The 17,050-nt window shown below is 42.0% G+C and overlaps 1 protein-coding gene across 1 annotated transcript in view; it reads right to left on the minus strand.

Moving 5' to 3' along the window:
* cdh7a (cadherin 7a) overlaps positions 1-9,767 on the minus strand; it is a 112,390-nt gene extending 102,623 nt beyond the window's left edge. The window contains exons 1-2 of the mRNA XM_047568838.1: positions 9,057-9,767; positions 2,612-3,180 (exon numbers count right to left, since the gene is read on the minus strand). Of these exons, the coding sequence (XP_047424794.1) occupies positions 2,612-2,848 (237 nt within the window). The 5' untranslated portion in view covers positions 2,849-3,180; positions 9,057-9,767. The remainder of the gene's footprint in view (positions 1-2,611; positions 3,181-9,056) is intronic.
* Positions 9,768-17,050: the final 7,283 nt, after the last annotated feature.

Below are 17,050 nucleotides of genomic sequence, written 5' to 3' on the forward strand. Positions count from 1 at the left end.
CTTATTAAAAGTGCATAAAATGTGCTATAAACTACACCGTATTACATACATGATGCGGAAACTGCACTTACTGTATTTACTGTTAAATGATATTTTTTAGCTCCATTATTGCCTTTTTTTCTCTCAGGTTATCTATCTAAGGCTGCAAACACATATACACACATATATAAATATATATTTCTTCCACTTTTGGTCCATGTTCCCCAACAGAACAGCAGAGCAGGTAAAACCGTTTAAAAGTGCATAAAATGGGCAATAAAGATAAACGTCCCCAACCTTGCCAGTTTAATAGATACTTTAGAAACCCTATTATTTATTTATTTATTTTTTATTTTAAGTGCAGGCAGCACAACCTGCTGTAAAGTAGCACATTCGTTTAAAGGCGTCTGAAAGACTTCGCACACACTCTATGCTAAACCTTTCTTATGTGCCAGTAATTATAACTCCTCTTATGAAGCTGGTGGGATAAAACACACTTATACGTCCTTTAAGTGCATCTTTTATTGCTATATGGATTCTGCTTACAACAACTGCATTAATATGTTGAAAAAAAGAAAAGTGTGTGAATGCTAAAAATGTCCTAATCAAACCTGCATTTTAACAAGTACAAGCAGTACAGTCTGCAGTAAGGTAGTGTATTTAAAGCCCTTAGCCTTTCCATATGTCTTGAGACAGTATTTATTTATTTATTTGTAAATATATAAACTTCCCATGATGTGTGTTAATAGCTATTTATATACCAGCAACGATGCCAGATGTTCTCAAATTGCTCTGAAACCACAGTTTTACTGCGTAGGAAACTATTTCCTGCAATTGCTAAAAATGTCCTTGGTCTTTACCTGAGGACATGTGCTCCACAACAGAACAGCAGAAATCTATTCTTATCAGAATACGAGTCTGGTAACAAAACATTTGGATTTCATCATGAGGCATTTTTAAACTGGTACAGAGACACAAATACTGACAAAAACTGAATGCGCTTAGACTTTGACATCAAACTCCACGACGGTCATGACGCGGATGGTTACGTCGCTGTTAACTCCTGTGCCCACTGCTGCATAAAGCTCGTCAGAGCAACTTGATTGGCCCAGCGGTTCTTTGACGAAGCAGGATCAATTCACAACAGAGTGGTATAGGAAAGACTTCTCACCACAAAAAAATTATAGACAAGGAAGTTCATCCCAGGTTAGGAGAGCAGTGCGTACAAAACCTATTAAATGTACATAAAATCTGAAATATAGATACTTCCCGGTCCTAGCCAACTTTAACCTTTTACAGGACACTCACTGAAATACTTGGAAATTTTAAATATCAACCCTAGAGTGTTATCACGGGTCATGAGAAGACTTTTGTTACTTTTGTGAAAATTTCCAATTACTTTTATGAATTTAACGTATATGGTTCTGTGCCCTTCAGGGTAAACAACATGTATTTAGAGCATTAGAACATTAGTGCCGATTCAGACATCCACATTATCACATTGGCTAACATCAGGCCACTTCTTCATGGTACCTAATAAAGCAGTTACACTCAGAGTTCGAGCAGCGGTGGACCCTGAAGACCACATTTGACAAGGACCTGAGAATGTTTCCTTCATTTTCTCTGACTCTGACTAAACACATGGGCCTCAAACCTCACCCATAAAGGGTTAATAGATACTATAATATGTTTTAATTCTAATATAATTAGAAGCAGTTAAACCTGCAAAAAGGTATAAATACGTTTCATTTCATCCATTATCAATTTACCATGTAACTTGCATCACCTACCTGGATTGTACCATGAATACATGCTGCATGTGTAATGTACATACTGCAGTTTATCTGTACTCCTGCACTATGTCTGCTTACAACTTCATGCTAAGGCCTTACAGCCCATCCCCTGCATTGTATTGTGAATGCTAAAAATGTGCTAAAGCGTATTTTCTCGATGCTTTTTGCTCTTAATATTTTTTACTAAGTGGCGTTTCATTCTCTTCCTTCCACTATCGTTCGCCACCTGAGGAAATAACGGAGAAGCGGTGTTGCCACATCTCATAAAAGCATGATTAGTCACTTTGTCAGTGCACCCTCACGTTAACTATGCCATTTGTGCCTTGCTTTAAATGTCATCGGGAGGGTCTCATACTTATTTACCTGCCAAAAACAGGCATTACTTTGATCTATCTGCTTGTACCTCGGCAGAACGCGTACTGTACACGGACACATTTGAGTAATATATACATTTTCCTTGTCACGCCTTACGCCGATCTCTAAACTAAAGCTGCCACGAGCACGGGCCTCAGCCTGGCTGGAACAATATGCAAAACAGCTCCTCACACCGTCTTTATCATTTACTTAACATTTTTATATAGGACAATGGGAATATACAACTCCAGTGTTGTGTCCCAGATTTTGTAGGTCATTATGGTAAGAGGTTATTGATATGTATAATAACTGTACAGGTGCACTAACCCTGCTGAAAATAGAACACGTGCAGATGTGCAAATCTTTTTTTTGTTTGTTTGTTTAAGAGTCTCTCTCTCTCTCTCTCCCTTTCGCGTGTAGGAACAACAACAAAAAAAGACATTGTTGTGCTAATACTGACCCATTAAAAGTCACAGATCACTTACCTTGCCAACATAGAGCGGCTCATTTCCTGTGTACTCCTCCAACACGAAGAACTGGTTCCATACCCAGCTGCGCTTGTGTCTGTGCAGTGCCTCCCAGGGGTCTGGATCAGAGTGTGGGGACTTCTCCAGGTCCCCAGAGCTGGGATTCAGGCCCCAGCAGCCTTCCTCCCGCAAGGGAAGCAGGAGCGCCAGGAGAGCCAGGGCTCTCCATATGTCTGAGCAACACCACCGCACCATTTGGGCCGCTTCCAAAAAGCGCCGGGGCCAAAGGAGGAGCAAAAAACAAAAAGGCAGAAAAGCTGAAATGTCAAAACCCTCAGGGTTTTTTTTTTTTTATCCACACAGTTCTGACCCTGTGTTTCACCGAGCGAGAGCAGCCAGGCCCTGTGCAGAGCGCGCACGCTGGGAGAGACTCTGCATTTCGTCGGGTTGCTCCTCTTTTTTTCTTGATTGGAGACTAAAACTGGGGTAATTCCCTCCACTTTGGAGCCAGAGAGTTGACATTAAAGCGGGCTAACGGGGTCAGGTCGACTGGGGAGGCGTCAGCGCTGGGCCTTTATAATTGGCACCTATCAGAACACAGGGAGAAGGAGAAAAAAAAAAAAAAGACAAAGACACAGAGGTGAGAAGGGACAACGGACTGTCAGCAAAATTGCCTCTGTGACCGCAGTCACTTTAGATAGCGAGTAATGTGCCTGCTGATGCAGCGATAATGACATTTCTCACCAATCACGAAGAAATTGGTCAAGAAATGAATAGAGAGTAAATATGGCGAATACAATCAACGCCGAGCCCTTCACCTACTCGCTGACACGCACGCCGAGGAAAGATTGCATGGGGTCAAAATGTTAATGAGGGGAAGATGGAGGTAAAAATGACCTGGCTCTGCAGCGCGCGCCGGCAGAGGGATCTCACGCTGAACGGGACAACAGAGGCTGCTCGGAATAACAATCAAACGCCGTTTTCTGCCGGCTCTCAATTATCTGGGCTTTACCTCGCAGAGGTCGTCATTTTGTCACATTTTCTTTGTGTAAGATCACAAACGGCGGACGGAGCTCGCCGCTCAAACGCTAACAAGCCACATGATCTGTGTGGCGGGCTCTCGTCGGCCGGATTAAAAATAAATCTGAGCTGTCAGCAAGCAGCACGATGGCCCGGGCGCTCCTGACCTCTACTCCGAGCAGTCTGTTGACCGGCCCGGGCACATGCGAGGGAATCTGTCTCGCCGCCGCCTATGAGCTGTGACAGATCCCCCAAGATGCGAGGACGTGAAGACTTGTCAAAGCAGAGAAAAGCGCCTGACAGATAATGTTCTTCATGTCAAAACACATCCTGCCAGTCCCGAGTTGTTGAGCAATTACATTATTACAGTATTGCTGCTATAATCTGTCTAATTTGATACATAATGATGACTTCAATACGTTCTAAAGATAAATATTATGAAGGGGAAACGTGGCAGCTGGCAAAGGTAGCATTATCCTAGAGTGATAATGGATGTGTTTACATTACTTCTGGTTCCAAATCTGATTCAAATTAAACTGGTTACATGGACGCTAAATAAATGATACGATATGTGTTTCCATTTTTTTACATGCACAAAACCACCAGACTGTAAAGCATAGATTTCTGTGAGACGTTTGTTGCTGTTAATACTTTTATCCTGTAGAGGGCAGTAATGCGACCAGAACCTCAAAACTGCAAGAACCCTTGAAGAAGACATACTTGGTTGAACCGTGGACGATATAAATGTGGACTGAGGAAACGTTCCTCAAAAGTGAAGCCAAAGCAAGTAGAGCTCCCCCTGGTGACCGGCTGCAGTATAGGTCGTAAGCTCCACCTCCTCCATGTTAGCGAATGGGACGAACTAAAACACTGAAATACACATTAAATTTAAAAAAAAAAAAAAAAAAAATCAAGGATGGTTTCTGTCATTTAAGGTAGTTTATATAATGCTGACACATGTTCAAATGTCAATGGCTTGTTTTAGTTAATTATTTTATTGTATAGATACAGGATTGACATAATGACGACCACCAGTTGCCATGCCAACCACTCTGTAAGGTCCTGTGGGTCCGTGAGTTATAAAAATAATTTTTAAGACTAAGCACAGTATATAATTCAACATTTCCTGGTAACTACCGGAGATGGAGCAAGGATCCCTGGGAAAATAGCGTCAGTTTGGCAACTGCAAGAAAGTGGGGTCACGCCGTCTTATCTACACAGTTTATGATTTGAACACTAAATACAGTTGCTCCCAGTTGTAGCTGAACTACCAAATATTCGGACTGCTACAGTAAATTTAGTCTGATGGTTGTGTCCTCGTCAGTTGGTTTTGAGATAAGGCGCAAGACCAGTTGCTAATCGCTAACCTGGCAACACTACTTTGCAGTGAATCCACAAGTTGTAGGCAGATTATTTCTGCACCGATAGACTCACAGAACCAGACAACTTAAATTTCAATCAATATTATGCTCTAAGTGGGTTGGAGTGATCTTCAGCAGTGATTTTAACCAGCATGAGGGTTCAGGGTTTTAACCTTTTGTCTATCCGGGGTCTTTCTGTGTGGAGTCCTGCTGTGTTTCCTCTCACATGCAGTAGACAAGGACGTTTGGTTAATGTGAGTGGTGATCCTCTACAGGGTAATACAGGTGGATTTCCAACAACAACTAGGGGAATCCTTCAAGTTATACTTAATGAACGCTGATTAACCCAGAATGTAGTAAAAACTTCTTTCCAATTACACTCAGTAAATTTGAACCCTTGTTGAATTGCAGCGTTTGGTCAAGCTTACCAGTTTGAAATGGGTTTTTCATCACGTTTGAGTAACATTTATCAGAAAAGATTCTGTTTTATTTTAGTAGATTACAAAGATGAATCGATTTCTCCAAAAACAGTCGACACATTCATTGAAAAAAATAAAGGTTGGGAGTGTGGGACCAGCAATTGTTGCACTTACACCACCCCTCTCGATCCAATCTGTCTGTCCTGACTGATGGTGGTCACATGAGGCATTTCACTCAGAGAACCTGTACCAATAGACCCTTAAAAGCCACTTAAACTTCAGGAGGTGTCCTACAAGCAGACGTTCAGAGCTTTTTGACCACACGCAAGTCTATTTCCTGCCCGACTGACCTCTCTTTCTCCCTCCTCTATGTTGAATATTGGCAGGGCCCTGGATGAGGAAGGTAATTGCTTTGGCATACAGTGACCTCTTTCTTCCCACGCAGATTTCCGACTTCTCATTTTACTTCCTCCCTGTTCCCGCCTCTGGCAAAATAAAAAACAGCACAACGCACATCCTGTGGATGTGAAATGTTCTACTTGCCAACGCAAAGTCATTAAGCCAGCGCTAATAATTAATGCTGGAATAAACCACAGCAGCATGGCTGTCACCTGCGCAGACACCTAGAGGTTTGCGACAAGCTTCCCCTGCGTATGGGAAGTTGTTTTAAATCTACCTCGCAGATATATTTTGAAAGTTCAACTGCGGGCCGGAACTTTATCCAGAAAGCTATCCTAACATCCTGATCTGCTTCTAATATTAACACACAGCGAGGCCGTGGCGCGTGAACGTGCACACGCCAGCGCGCAGGTTCAAAGTCACTGCCTCTGCATGACAATTTAATGGTGGAGGTGGAAAAGTGGAGCAAATCTGGCTGCGGGGCAGCGCGAGTTGCCAAGGCAGGTTGCAGCGGCGGCATTGTGGGAGAGGAGATCGGCACGGGTCAACTCGATCCGAGAGCCCAATTAATAGTTCTCATTTCACTAAAGCCCGCACGCTAGAAGAGATGGGAGTCAGATACAGGCCGGAGATAACGCTAATGCAGTAGCGGGCGCATCAATAAGGCACATATTGGCTTTTTGTTTAATGAGTTTCTGCCGATTTGCCGTCTAGTTGATTTTTAAATTATTAGCGGCAGGGAAATCAATTTTTTCCCAATACAGCTAAGTTGTTTGTCATTTTAAAAATTAAAGTGTCAAATCTAGCTTGAAATTAGCTGCTCTGCCGGCGAACAAGGAGGTGGACGTGACAAAGGCGCTTCTTGAGACCAGTGGACTATTTCGTCTTCCGCCTGGCGCCAAGTGACTGACAGCCAGCGGAGCGTGACATGAGGAAGCGCTAGTGTAGACAAGGGAAAAAAAAATAAAAAATCAACAAAAGCCAAAAAAAAAAAAAAAGGTCTAATATCTCTGTATAATGACTAACGATGGAGGTAAAAGCTGGGGAAAAAGTAAAGTATGATTTTAAGGCACCACACTGCTCATTATCCTTCATTTAGAGGCTCTTTGAGTTAAGTAACCAGAGTATTTCATCATGTCTGAAAGCCTTTGGATGTTTCGGTGCCAAGTCCTGTAAATGCGTCAGGAAGAAATACATGTCTTTTTGTCATTTAAAAATGTCCAGATATCATCTCAAAAATATCACAGTTTCTCTGTGATAAAAAGAAAACATCAGGCCCTGAGGGTCGGAGTCAACGGCGGCCTGCCCATCATCCTCGGCGGCCAGGGTCAGAGCGACGACGCCAAATTAGGTGAAAATAGGAGATGAAGCGGCGAACGTAAAGCCTCCCAGTCATCCCCTGGCTCTGTTTCTCTTACACTCTGTGTTCTAATCCTATTTGCCAGTCTCACAACAGGATTACCAGTGCTACAGCGCTCAGTAACCAATCACACGCTTGCTCTGATCCATATTCTCCTCCATCACTGTGCAGCGTCTTCCTCAAACTGTTGCAAACTTAAGTCAATTATGGTTTGGGACACTTCATGAAGACAGATTATCATGTCACTTAAGCGTGCGGTTGATTTATTGCGAATTTTTGATCATTTCTGAATCGAAACCGAAGTGAGGAGGGAACCTTCCTTTCTGTGTTTGAGTGACATTTTGAGCTCTGTTTAATAATAAAAAAAAAAAAAGGGCAGAAACTGCGCAGCGTCTGTATAAATAGTAATAACATGACACCTCATTGATTTTCTCGGAGATCTTCCCTCTTTGTTTGTCTATTTCCGTGGAAACTGGAGCATGAGGTCAGACACAGAGGGACAATAACCGCGGACCTGGTGGGTCTCATGCCTTCAAGGACGTCCACAGGACACGCTCAAGCCACGGATGGAGCTCGAACCCGAGCCCTGTGGTTGAAAGGTGGTCCTCCCTCTCACAGCTTTCTGATATATCTTGCGTCCATTTGAATTCCCCTCGCATCCTTCGGAAGCAGAGCTGAACCTGGCTCTGTACACTTCTGATGCTGCATGGGGGGGGGGGGGGGGCATGTACTGTAGACGGGTGTGAATCTAATAGAGATGATGAAGTCAGAAGTCAGCCTGGTTTTCAATAGAAAATTTGGCCAGACTTGCAGAATCGAGCACTGGTGGTCCACCAATCAGGACTTAAAACTGGGTCAACGCGTTTTTGAGATATTGATTTTCAATATTTCCAGAATAATGTTTAAAAAAGTTCCTCCACCTTCACAGGCACACGTCTTTCTTTTCTTGCAGCCACACAAGATTCTACTGTATATTCTGTATATCACTGTGCAAGGCTGAAAGGACAAAAAGATTATTGTTTTCCTAAAAAATACTGAATTCGAGCATCATGAAAAATATATATATATAAATCTGAATAAGCAGATTTATTGATCCATATTTAGTCATTTCTCTTTGTCCTAAAGTGGAACAGTTTTTGGGATGCTTCCACTTATTCCCACTGCAGTTATGGATATCCTTGGTTGAGTATTTCTGTCTCTTAGTTTTAGTCTTTTTTTTTTTAGGTTGAGTGGAGTTTTTATACATTTAATCCGGAAGAAAAAAAACGACACTGCAGCTCAGTTTTGCATAGTGACTCTAAATCAGCAGGGTTTAGAGTCTCTCTGGTCCCGCTTTGCGCACTCATGTGACCCGTCTGCTTTGACCCTCCTGTTAAGCATCAATCATTGGCGCATTGGCTGTCAACATCTGCACAATGCAGGGGAAAAGTTTGCAGGGCGCACCTGTTCCCTAATCGATAAAGAGACGTTTTTTTTTTCCTTGTTTGTTTTTCCCTCGGTGGATAAATAAATATATATATATAAAAAAACAGCTCGCATCACGAATACAGATCGATTAAACATCTTCACAACTTGGGTGCTTACAGAAATAAAGCAGGGGAGGCACGCAAGGTGCAGGCAAATGAGCGCACGATGCGAGAAAAAGGCAGCTCGAGACCGCCGACAGTAAACATCTCTGTGAGCGACCGCCGCAGGAAACCAGTGTCCGTGGAATACTAATTACAGAATAAGCGACGGGACAAACACACATACACACACTCAGACACTAGGGGAAAAAATGGCATACCTAAGTAGACCATAAATTAGAAGAGGCGCAGTGTGGCAATGGAAGCAAAAAAAAAAAAAAAAAAAAAAACTCGAACCATGCTCGCTGCGCTTTGCATTCTATTACAATTAGTACTCACCCCTTAAAGAAGATGGGATAACTTCACCGACACGCAGATGGCAAAAAGTTGAATCACACAGGAGAAAACCAGCTTATGTGGAAATGGGGAGTTGAAAAGTTTTCATGGTGAAATTAGTCCTGATGGCAGGGCAGAGCTGCTGGAGATCGGCAACCGGATCGTGCGTAAACGCTCACCCATGGCAAGGATATGGCAAGTCTGACTCTCTCACTCTGTCTCTCCCTCCTTCTCCCTCCCTCTCTCACTCTCTCTCTCTCTCTCTCCGTCTCTCCTCTATCCTGCGCAGTGCCGTCTCTGTGCAGGGAACCCCAGCTGCAGGCTTTCGGGTACGTATCTATATCTCCCCTTAACATCGGCAACGAGGGACGCGCCGCAGCAGCAGCAGCAGCGGCGGCAGTGGCGGCGGCGGCAGCGGCGAGCAGGAAACGCGTCCGACCCGAGCCAGATCGTGGCTGACTGGAGTGGAGGGAGCCTGTCGGAAGAGTTTGACCAAAATAAGTTGGCGTGGAGGGAGCCAGAGACACACGCAGCGCTCCTGGCAGACGGAACGAAGACAGCGAAATTCAAAAGCTGCCAAGTTTTTTGGCAGCAGATGGCATGTGCACTGTTAAATGATTGCCTCCGCGGTGAAAATGAAGTCGATACAAAATCCCTGACACCTTCGGTCAATGAGAGGAATTTGGCACACCCCGGCACCCACCTTGACAATTAATAAAATCCTCGTTTCACAATTAAAGATACGTATTTGTTATTTTTTTCCCTCCGTACCAATGGCTTCAGTTAAATAATTGTAATTGGTGTTTACATGTCCATTTTTATATTAGGGAAGTTTCATATTTGCGCTCACATATTTGATTTTATTGTTGCTGTTTTGTTTTTTTGTCTAATTAAATGCAAACTGAACTCCTGTGGTGGCAGAAGAACAGCACACAGCCTCTCCAAAAACAACTGCACCTCGAAGCTCACCCCACCATCCACAACAACCAGTTCCTAATTAGCGACACCAAACATAGTAAATGCACCAACCTCTCCACTTAATAACACATGCATCTGCAAAACAGTCAAGAGTCTGGACTTTGTTTGCAAGCAGGGGGTTTACACCTACTCTAAACACACATTTTTTTTCTTAAAGGGTATACACCTGTTTTTACATTTAAATACAACCCTGGGCCTTAGTCACGGATGAATTATTCTTAATATTTATTTTCTTCTCCGTGCCATTTGCATTTTGAAGACGGAATACATTAGAACAGTCGCTTTTGTCTCCCATGCTCTGTCATTTAGGAAGGGAGCACTGACCCAAACTAATAGAAAGAGCAGCCTCTGTCTGTCACACCTGGAAGAGCAGTTAGTATAGTTGAAATGGATTAGATGGAAAAATAAGCTGTAGGAATGTTGTGTGGAGCTGTAGGGAAAGGAGGAGCTGCATGCAACTTAATAGGAACTTAAGGGCTGTGTGGAGACAGAGGGAGAGTGGGGGAAGAGGTGAAAGGGAGGAGACGAGGGAGGTTTTATCACAGGAAGAGGAGGAGGAGGAGGAGGGTGGAGGGGCAGCGGTTCAGCGGTGAGAGTTATTTAATTGGAGAGTGACATTGGGAGCTTGGCTCGTCAGCTCTTCCCCATCAATCACGCACGGTCAGGAGATGCCCGAGGTGATGTGGCCCACGTCCCGCTCCCTCCGGATCCCGCGGCTGGCCCCGGCATTTAACCGCCATGCCTCCATTACATCCTCCACCCCTTACCGCGCCGTACCCAACCCCAACCCCTTCAGGATGCTCTGACCTCTGCTCACCTGGCCTACAGTTATCTGCTCCCCTGTGACACGGCGCTTGATGGGTCTTTTTGTTCACACACTAACAAGCAATACAGTGAAGGAGATACTGTAGGTAGCAGGGTATGGAACATTAATAAAAAATGACCTCCAAGGATAGCCACCTTTGATATTTATGTAATATGTGCCACTATGTACTGCCTCCCTCTATATTTAGCAGTGACGATTTACATGAGCCATTACAAAGAACTGAGGCACTATGTGTCAAATGTGTTAATCTGAATTGATTTAACCAGAATGTTATTTATCACTATTAGCTTACTAGCCTTGCAGTTAGTCTAGTGTTACTTGCCACTGATTAGTTTGCCTACTTGGCAGTTTTCCATGGCTATTAATCATTTGAGCTATTTACCATTAGCACTTAGCATTAGCCCTCATGCATTTATGCATTACATTTTTACATTTTAGGTAATTATCCCACTGTCCTAATTTGAGCTAGCTTAGCATCATTTTCTGCTATCGGTTTCAGCAATTAGCATAAATTTAGCGAACAGTTTGAACCTTTGTTTTCTTTTATTACTTTCTGTTGCGTATAACCAGACTGATTTGATGACATATCCATTAAGTTAATTTGAACACTACATTTTCACATTTTAGCTACTTATTCAATACGTTAAGCTAACTATATCAAGTGTTGGGGACCAGCCAGCAATTTAGCTTTTCATTTCAAGGATTTATCCTACTCTGTTTGTCCATTACTAGACTGTTTTGACTGCACATCTATTAGGATACTTTTAGCTAATTGAGCATTATTTTCTACTATTTGATTTAACCATTCAGTCGTTAGCATACTTTTAGCTAAATGTTTGAACTGTTTTAATCATCACCTTTTGCCAAATATTTTAACAGTTTACTCATAGGGTTACTCTGTGGAGGTGTTTTGATGAGAATCAAGGCTTTCCTGAGATCTACATGTCAGACGGATCCTAATCTCATTTCAAGTGGATTTCCTGCGACTTGGCAACCACTGGATTGTTCAAGTTCACCGGACTCTGGGCCTGCTTCACTTGTCAGCCCGATGCACTACCGTGGTCTGGATCATAAGAATCTGTCAGTCAAACTTCAACAAGGGTTTTATACTGGATCTTGCAGACTTGCTGGCAGGAATAACGGATTTTGATTGGCTCTTAATTTCTGGTGACTTGTATGTATTGTTGACCTTATTAATTGTTCTCTGAGTTTCTGGCTGTTCCACTTGCTTCCAAACATGTTGTAGTACAGCCCATCACCAAGTAGAACAGTCTCAACCCTTGTGTTCTGTCTAAATTCATACCTCAACTTGGTATGAAATTTCTGAGAAGTTCCAGTCTGATTTTAAATCATACCATAGCACAGAAACCACCAAACTAAGTTTTTAATGACCCGTTTTTAACTGTTGATACTGGTAACTCTGTTCTCCTGTTCTTTTCAACATGATAGATCACAACATCCTTATGTCATGTCTGGAGTTGTGTGTAGGCACAGCCATGAAAAGGATTATTTATTAGACAGGAGTTTTCTCTGCGGGAGTTTCTCTGCTGAGCAAGACTAGTATTCTTCAACAGCATCCCCTCTCAGGTGTGGCGTTCCTCAAAGCCATATCTTGGGCCTCATTCTTTTTTCATTGCACATACTTCCCTTGTGTCCCGTTTTAAAAAAGTTCAACATCTCATTTCATTATTTTGCAGATTATTTATAAATTTATCTGCCCATGCAGCATAACAGGCTCTGCTGAACTGTCTGAAGGATGTGCAATCAGGGATGAAGGAAAACTTACATAACATAAATAAGAACAAAAAAAAAAAAAACAGAAATTATATTATTTGGACAACCTAATCTCTTACATGGTTTTGGAAGTGCCTTTGGCCCTGTAGCCTCCTAACAGCCTCACTGTTACTGGCCCTCCCCTGATCTAGGCTCAAAGACAGAGGCTATAGAGCCGTTTTGGTTCTCAAACTTTGGAACAGTCTACCCTTTTATGTCAAAGCTGCCCATAGTTTGGAGCATTTTAAATCCACGTTGAAGCCCCTTTCTTCTTGCTGGCCTTCATCCCAAGTTAACCGGGATATTCTGATTCTAGTTAACAGTTCATATAGATGGCAAACCATTTATCTGTTACTGTTAGATGTTTTATTTATTATTCTCAATAAATAACAATCCATTTATCCATTGTTTTCAGTTATCTGAATTGAAAGTGTCAGTTATTTAATTTTCAGATGTCAATTTCAGCCATATATCTCATACTTTTGGATAATTGTTTGCGATTATTTTCCTTTAAAGCAAAATGAAAAAAGTTAAATAGTTTATTATTTTCTTTTACAAACCTACATACATTCATTTACCCACGTATATTTTTTTCATGTATCCTCATTGTTTGGATATCACTAATTGATAATGCATAATACATCCATCTACTGTTTGTCTGATTCTCACAGCAGCAATATAAGCAGATAAATTGATCAGTAACGTAAAGTCCTGGTCAGTCTGTGACCTGCTAACAGACAGCTGACTTTATGATTCCAGTAACAGCCATTTACTGCCATTGGAAAAAGATGATTGTACCATTGACTGGTCAATTTCAGCTCTAAACAAGGTATTGATTTACCCAGTGGACATTGAAAGAAAACATGTTGCTGTGATAACAGCCAAAGAGCTGTCATAACATATGTTATCTTTTTTAGAGCAGCACTGCACTAAACAGTGCCAGGCCCAAGAAGAGAAGCAGAATAATGATGAAATAGCCACATATGATCTGCTTGTTCTGATTATGCAGCTACAGACGATATAATCCACAGAGAAATATGAAAATCTTCAGTCAGTTTAATTAGGTTGATTCGGCTTTTTTAAGTTTATGAAAATAGAATTCACTGCGCTGTGCCGGCCTTCATATTCTTTGCGCCGGCAGAGCAATGATTCAAAGCAAGTGACCTTTCTCACACCGTGATCTTGACAGTCGGATCCTGATTTATCATCAAACTGAATTCCATTTATTGGTGGGTCTAATTCATCTCTGACTCCTATTCTCCTCCATGATTGCAGCAAGACATTTGCACACAACTTAAAATGCCCCTTTAATTGTTTTATTTTTAAGTCTTTTTTTTTTCTTTTTTTTTGGCAATTGATTTTTCTTCCTGTTGATCTCAGGGCCGGCGTTTCACTTAGCGAGTTGGAGCCAGCTCTGGTTTTGCATAGCAGACGGCATGTGTACATGCATTTCAGTGCATCTGGAGTTCATAAGGCTGCAGAGAGCTGGCGATCAGAGACAGCAAAGGGGCCTTGATGTTCAAGGGACAAGGCCGGCGCGTTGACGCCCCCCTGACTCCAGCGCCATGGGCAAAATACAAAAGCCGGACTTATTTGCATATGACGCATCAAAACAGTCGTGCTCCCACAATTTGAAAAGCCGGGATTTGGACTAATCATCCAGCAAGTATTGAGCAATTACTTCTTCATCAGATGGAATGTTAGAGGGTCGAAAGATCAAGTGAACTAATGCATGACCTAATCATGGGGGATTGGCTGTATTGATTCAGTTGGTCATATCTTCGTTGTCTGTTAGGCTGCAGAAGCTGGAGGCGGATACGTCCCTTTACTGGCTGAAACCACTATATTCATGAAACTCTCATTCAGATTACACTAATTTAGCCCATACCTCTCCTGTTCCCCCGAGGGTTAAATAGATTACAGGGGACGAATGGTAATCTTGCTGAATTGCAACTTAGAACTTGTCTTGCAGAGGGTTAGTCTTAGAATAATTTAACAGGTTACTATCAACCACATCTCTTTTAAGATATTTTTTATTTTCTGTTATTTCCTCATGTGCAGACTCTGCAGCGCACAGGGACTCTGCTTGTTTCCTCCATATATAAATTGTCTTAATCCTCATTGATATACAGCGTCTTTAAAATGTTGTCATGCTTGCAGATGCAATTTTGCACGCAAGCAAAATGATGACTTGCTGGTTGGTGACACTGGCTGCCAGCGCTGCAGAGACAGTCATTCTTCAAGGACAATCTTCTGCATCTGTGTGAATAATCAATGTTACTGAAAGTTTATCATGAACCCGTGGCGTCTTTCACATAGCGTCGGGGAACATCACTCCCGCAAAGAGCATCATCCAGAAATGAAATGACACCATCCTCAAGAAGACTGAGACAGAGAACTCTCTGGAAACACGAAAAAGGAAAAAAAAAAAAAAAGAAAAGAAAAAATCAAGGTAAATACTTGAGATTGAGAAGAGGTGCAGATAACAGATAAGTACAGAGGTCATTCTCAGCAATTTCCCTCCAGACGCGTCACAGCAGGTTCTGAAAGCGAAATGTCTCACTGCAGACAGACATGTTCATTCACCTCAGTTTGTGTCGACCGAGACAGCGTCCTGATCCGAATCCTAATGACGCACCCACTTGCTAGCATTCAGTGGTCTGTGTGTCACAGAGCAAGAGAGCCGTGGCAGCTCGGGCTGTGCTCTCAATTCACACGCAAATGTGCATCTAAAAAATCTCCACAAAAGGGAAATAAGGTTGTCAGAAAAGATTGCCCTTGTCAACACTGGCACTATGATAAACAGCAATGTACACAGCGGGAAAGTGAGGAGGGGGAGTCTTTTGTGGGTGCCATTTTTTTCCCCACTTAACTAAAGCTGAAAAGAATTCAACTCCGCTAACCTGTATTTTTTTATCATCAACAGATCAGATGACTGAATCTGAAACTTTTTTTTTTTTTTTTTTTTTGTGGTGACAAACCCAGAAGATTAAAATCCAAATTTATCACTCCGTAGCTCTATGGCTTGTTTTATTTTAGCTCGCTGTTTTGGCTGTGCAACTCATTAATGTTAGCTCTTGTTCCCAGAGCAGAACAAAATCAGGAAAAAACAAAATAACTCCTCATCTGCCAACTGTATTCTAAAAAAAGCGAGTGATTTATAGACATATCCTTCAGGTGGCTGAAATCACAATAAACGCTAACATCTGTGTGTAAATAGGCACAATAACGTCACAGTGTATATTATTTAGTGGTAATGGAGCTTTAAACGTAATTGCAGAACTGACTCCAGTTGTGCTCTGAGACCACACCCTATGTCGCCCCATGTCATACTATTTCCATAGCGAACCTATGAAGGCATGTCTGAACTCTCTCCCTATGTGTTTGTCCCAGTTCTCTCTCATTACATGAACCAGGTGGAAGATTCCCGAGGTGTTCACCAAACCCAACCCCTGGGTTCCTCTGCGTCTGAAGACCATCATCCATCTACTCATTGTGCAACACAAGACTTGAAACTACTATAACTCTTTATGCTGCTAGTATGTCCATCTATTATAAATAGAGACATTTATAATATTTATAATTTTGTATATTTTCAATATTTTTTAGTGTTAGTATCTTAACTTTAGCTGTATATCTTGTAATTAGTACCTTCTTTGCACTATTTGGTACATACTTGTGTTTTTTTGCACTGAAAAGGAGAAGCTCTCCAATCTCGCTGTACACTGTATAATGACAATAAAAGGCATTCTGCTCTGTTCTATTCTATTCCACCCACCTCATCGATTCCCCTTGACCCCTTTCATCCAGCTATCCATTTTCTTTTCCTGTCAACCAATAAGGTTTCTTGCATTACTTAAGGTGTGGCCTTTGGTAGCGATAACTAGTTTAAAGGATAATGACAGCTTCTTTCAACATGGCGCATTTTCCATAAACGTGACTATTATGGATCAAAGGGCCCGACTAATGTAGCACCCTCTACTTCCATTGTTGCAAGAGACGCGGATTTTCACATCACAGAATATACTGCGGCAAACTCTTTGTACTCTGGCTCTTGTTACGAGCAGCGCTCTACGAACTTTCTTCCAAGTCAATTCATTTTTAAAATGACCAAGTTCACAACTACCTCAACGAGCATCAATTGCTGCGTTTTCATTACCCCTAGAAATGCGCAGAATCCAAATATCGCAATGTAAAACTGGTAATGGAAACACCTACATTTCAAAAAACCTTTACACTCTCACAAGGTGTTTTTTCACACATATCAGTGTAAAAGTAAATCACAAAAGCACATTAGAAACACTTTTTTTTCACAATTTCTTGTCACTGTCGATGACTCGGGGTCATGTGACCAATTAGTTTGAAGTCCATTTCCCCAAAGTGAAGACTTGCGTGACAAGAATTTAAGAGAATAATGGGA

This window comes from Mugil cephalus, chromosome 18, assembly GCF_022458985.1.
Source record: "Mugil cephalus isolate CIBA_MC_2020 chromosome 18, CIBA_Mcephalus_1.1, whole genome shotgun sequence".
NCBI lineage: Eukaryota > Metazoa > Chordata > Actinopteri > Mugiliformes > Mugilidae > Mugil > Mugil cephalus.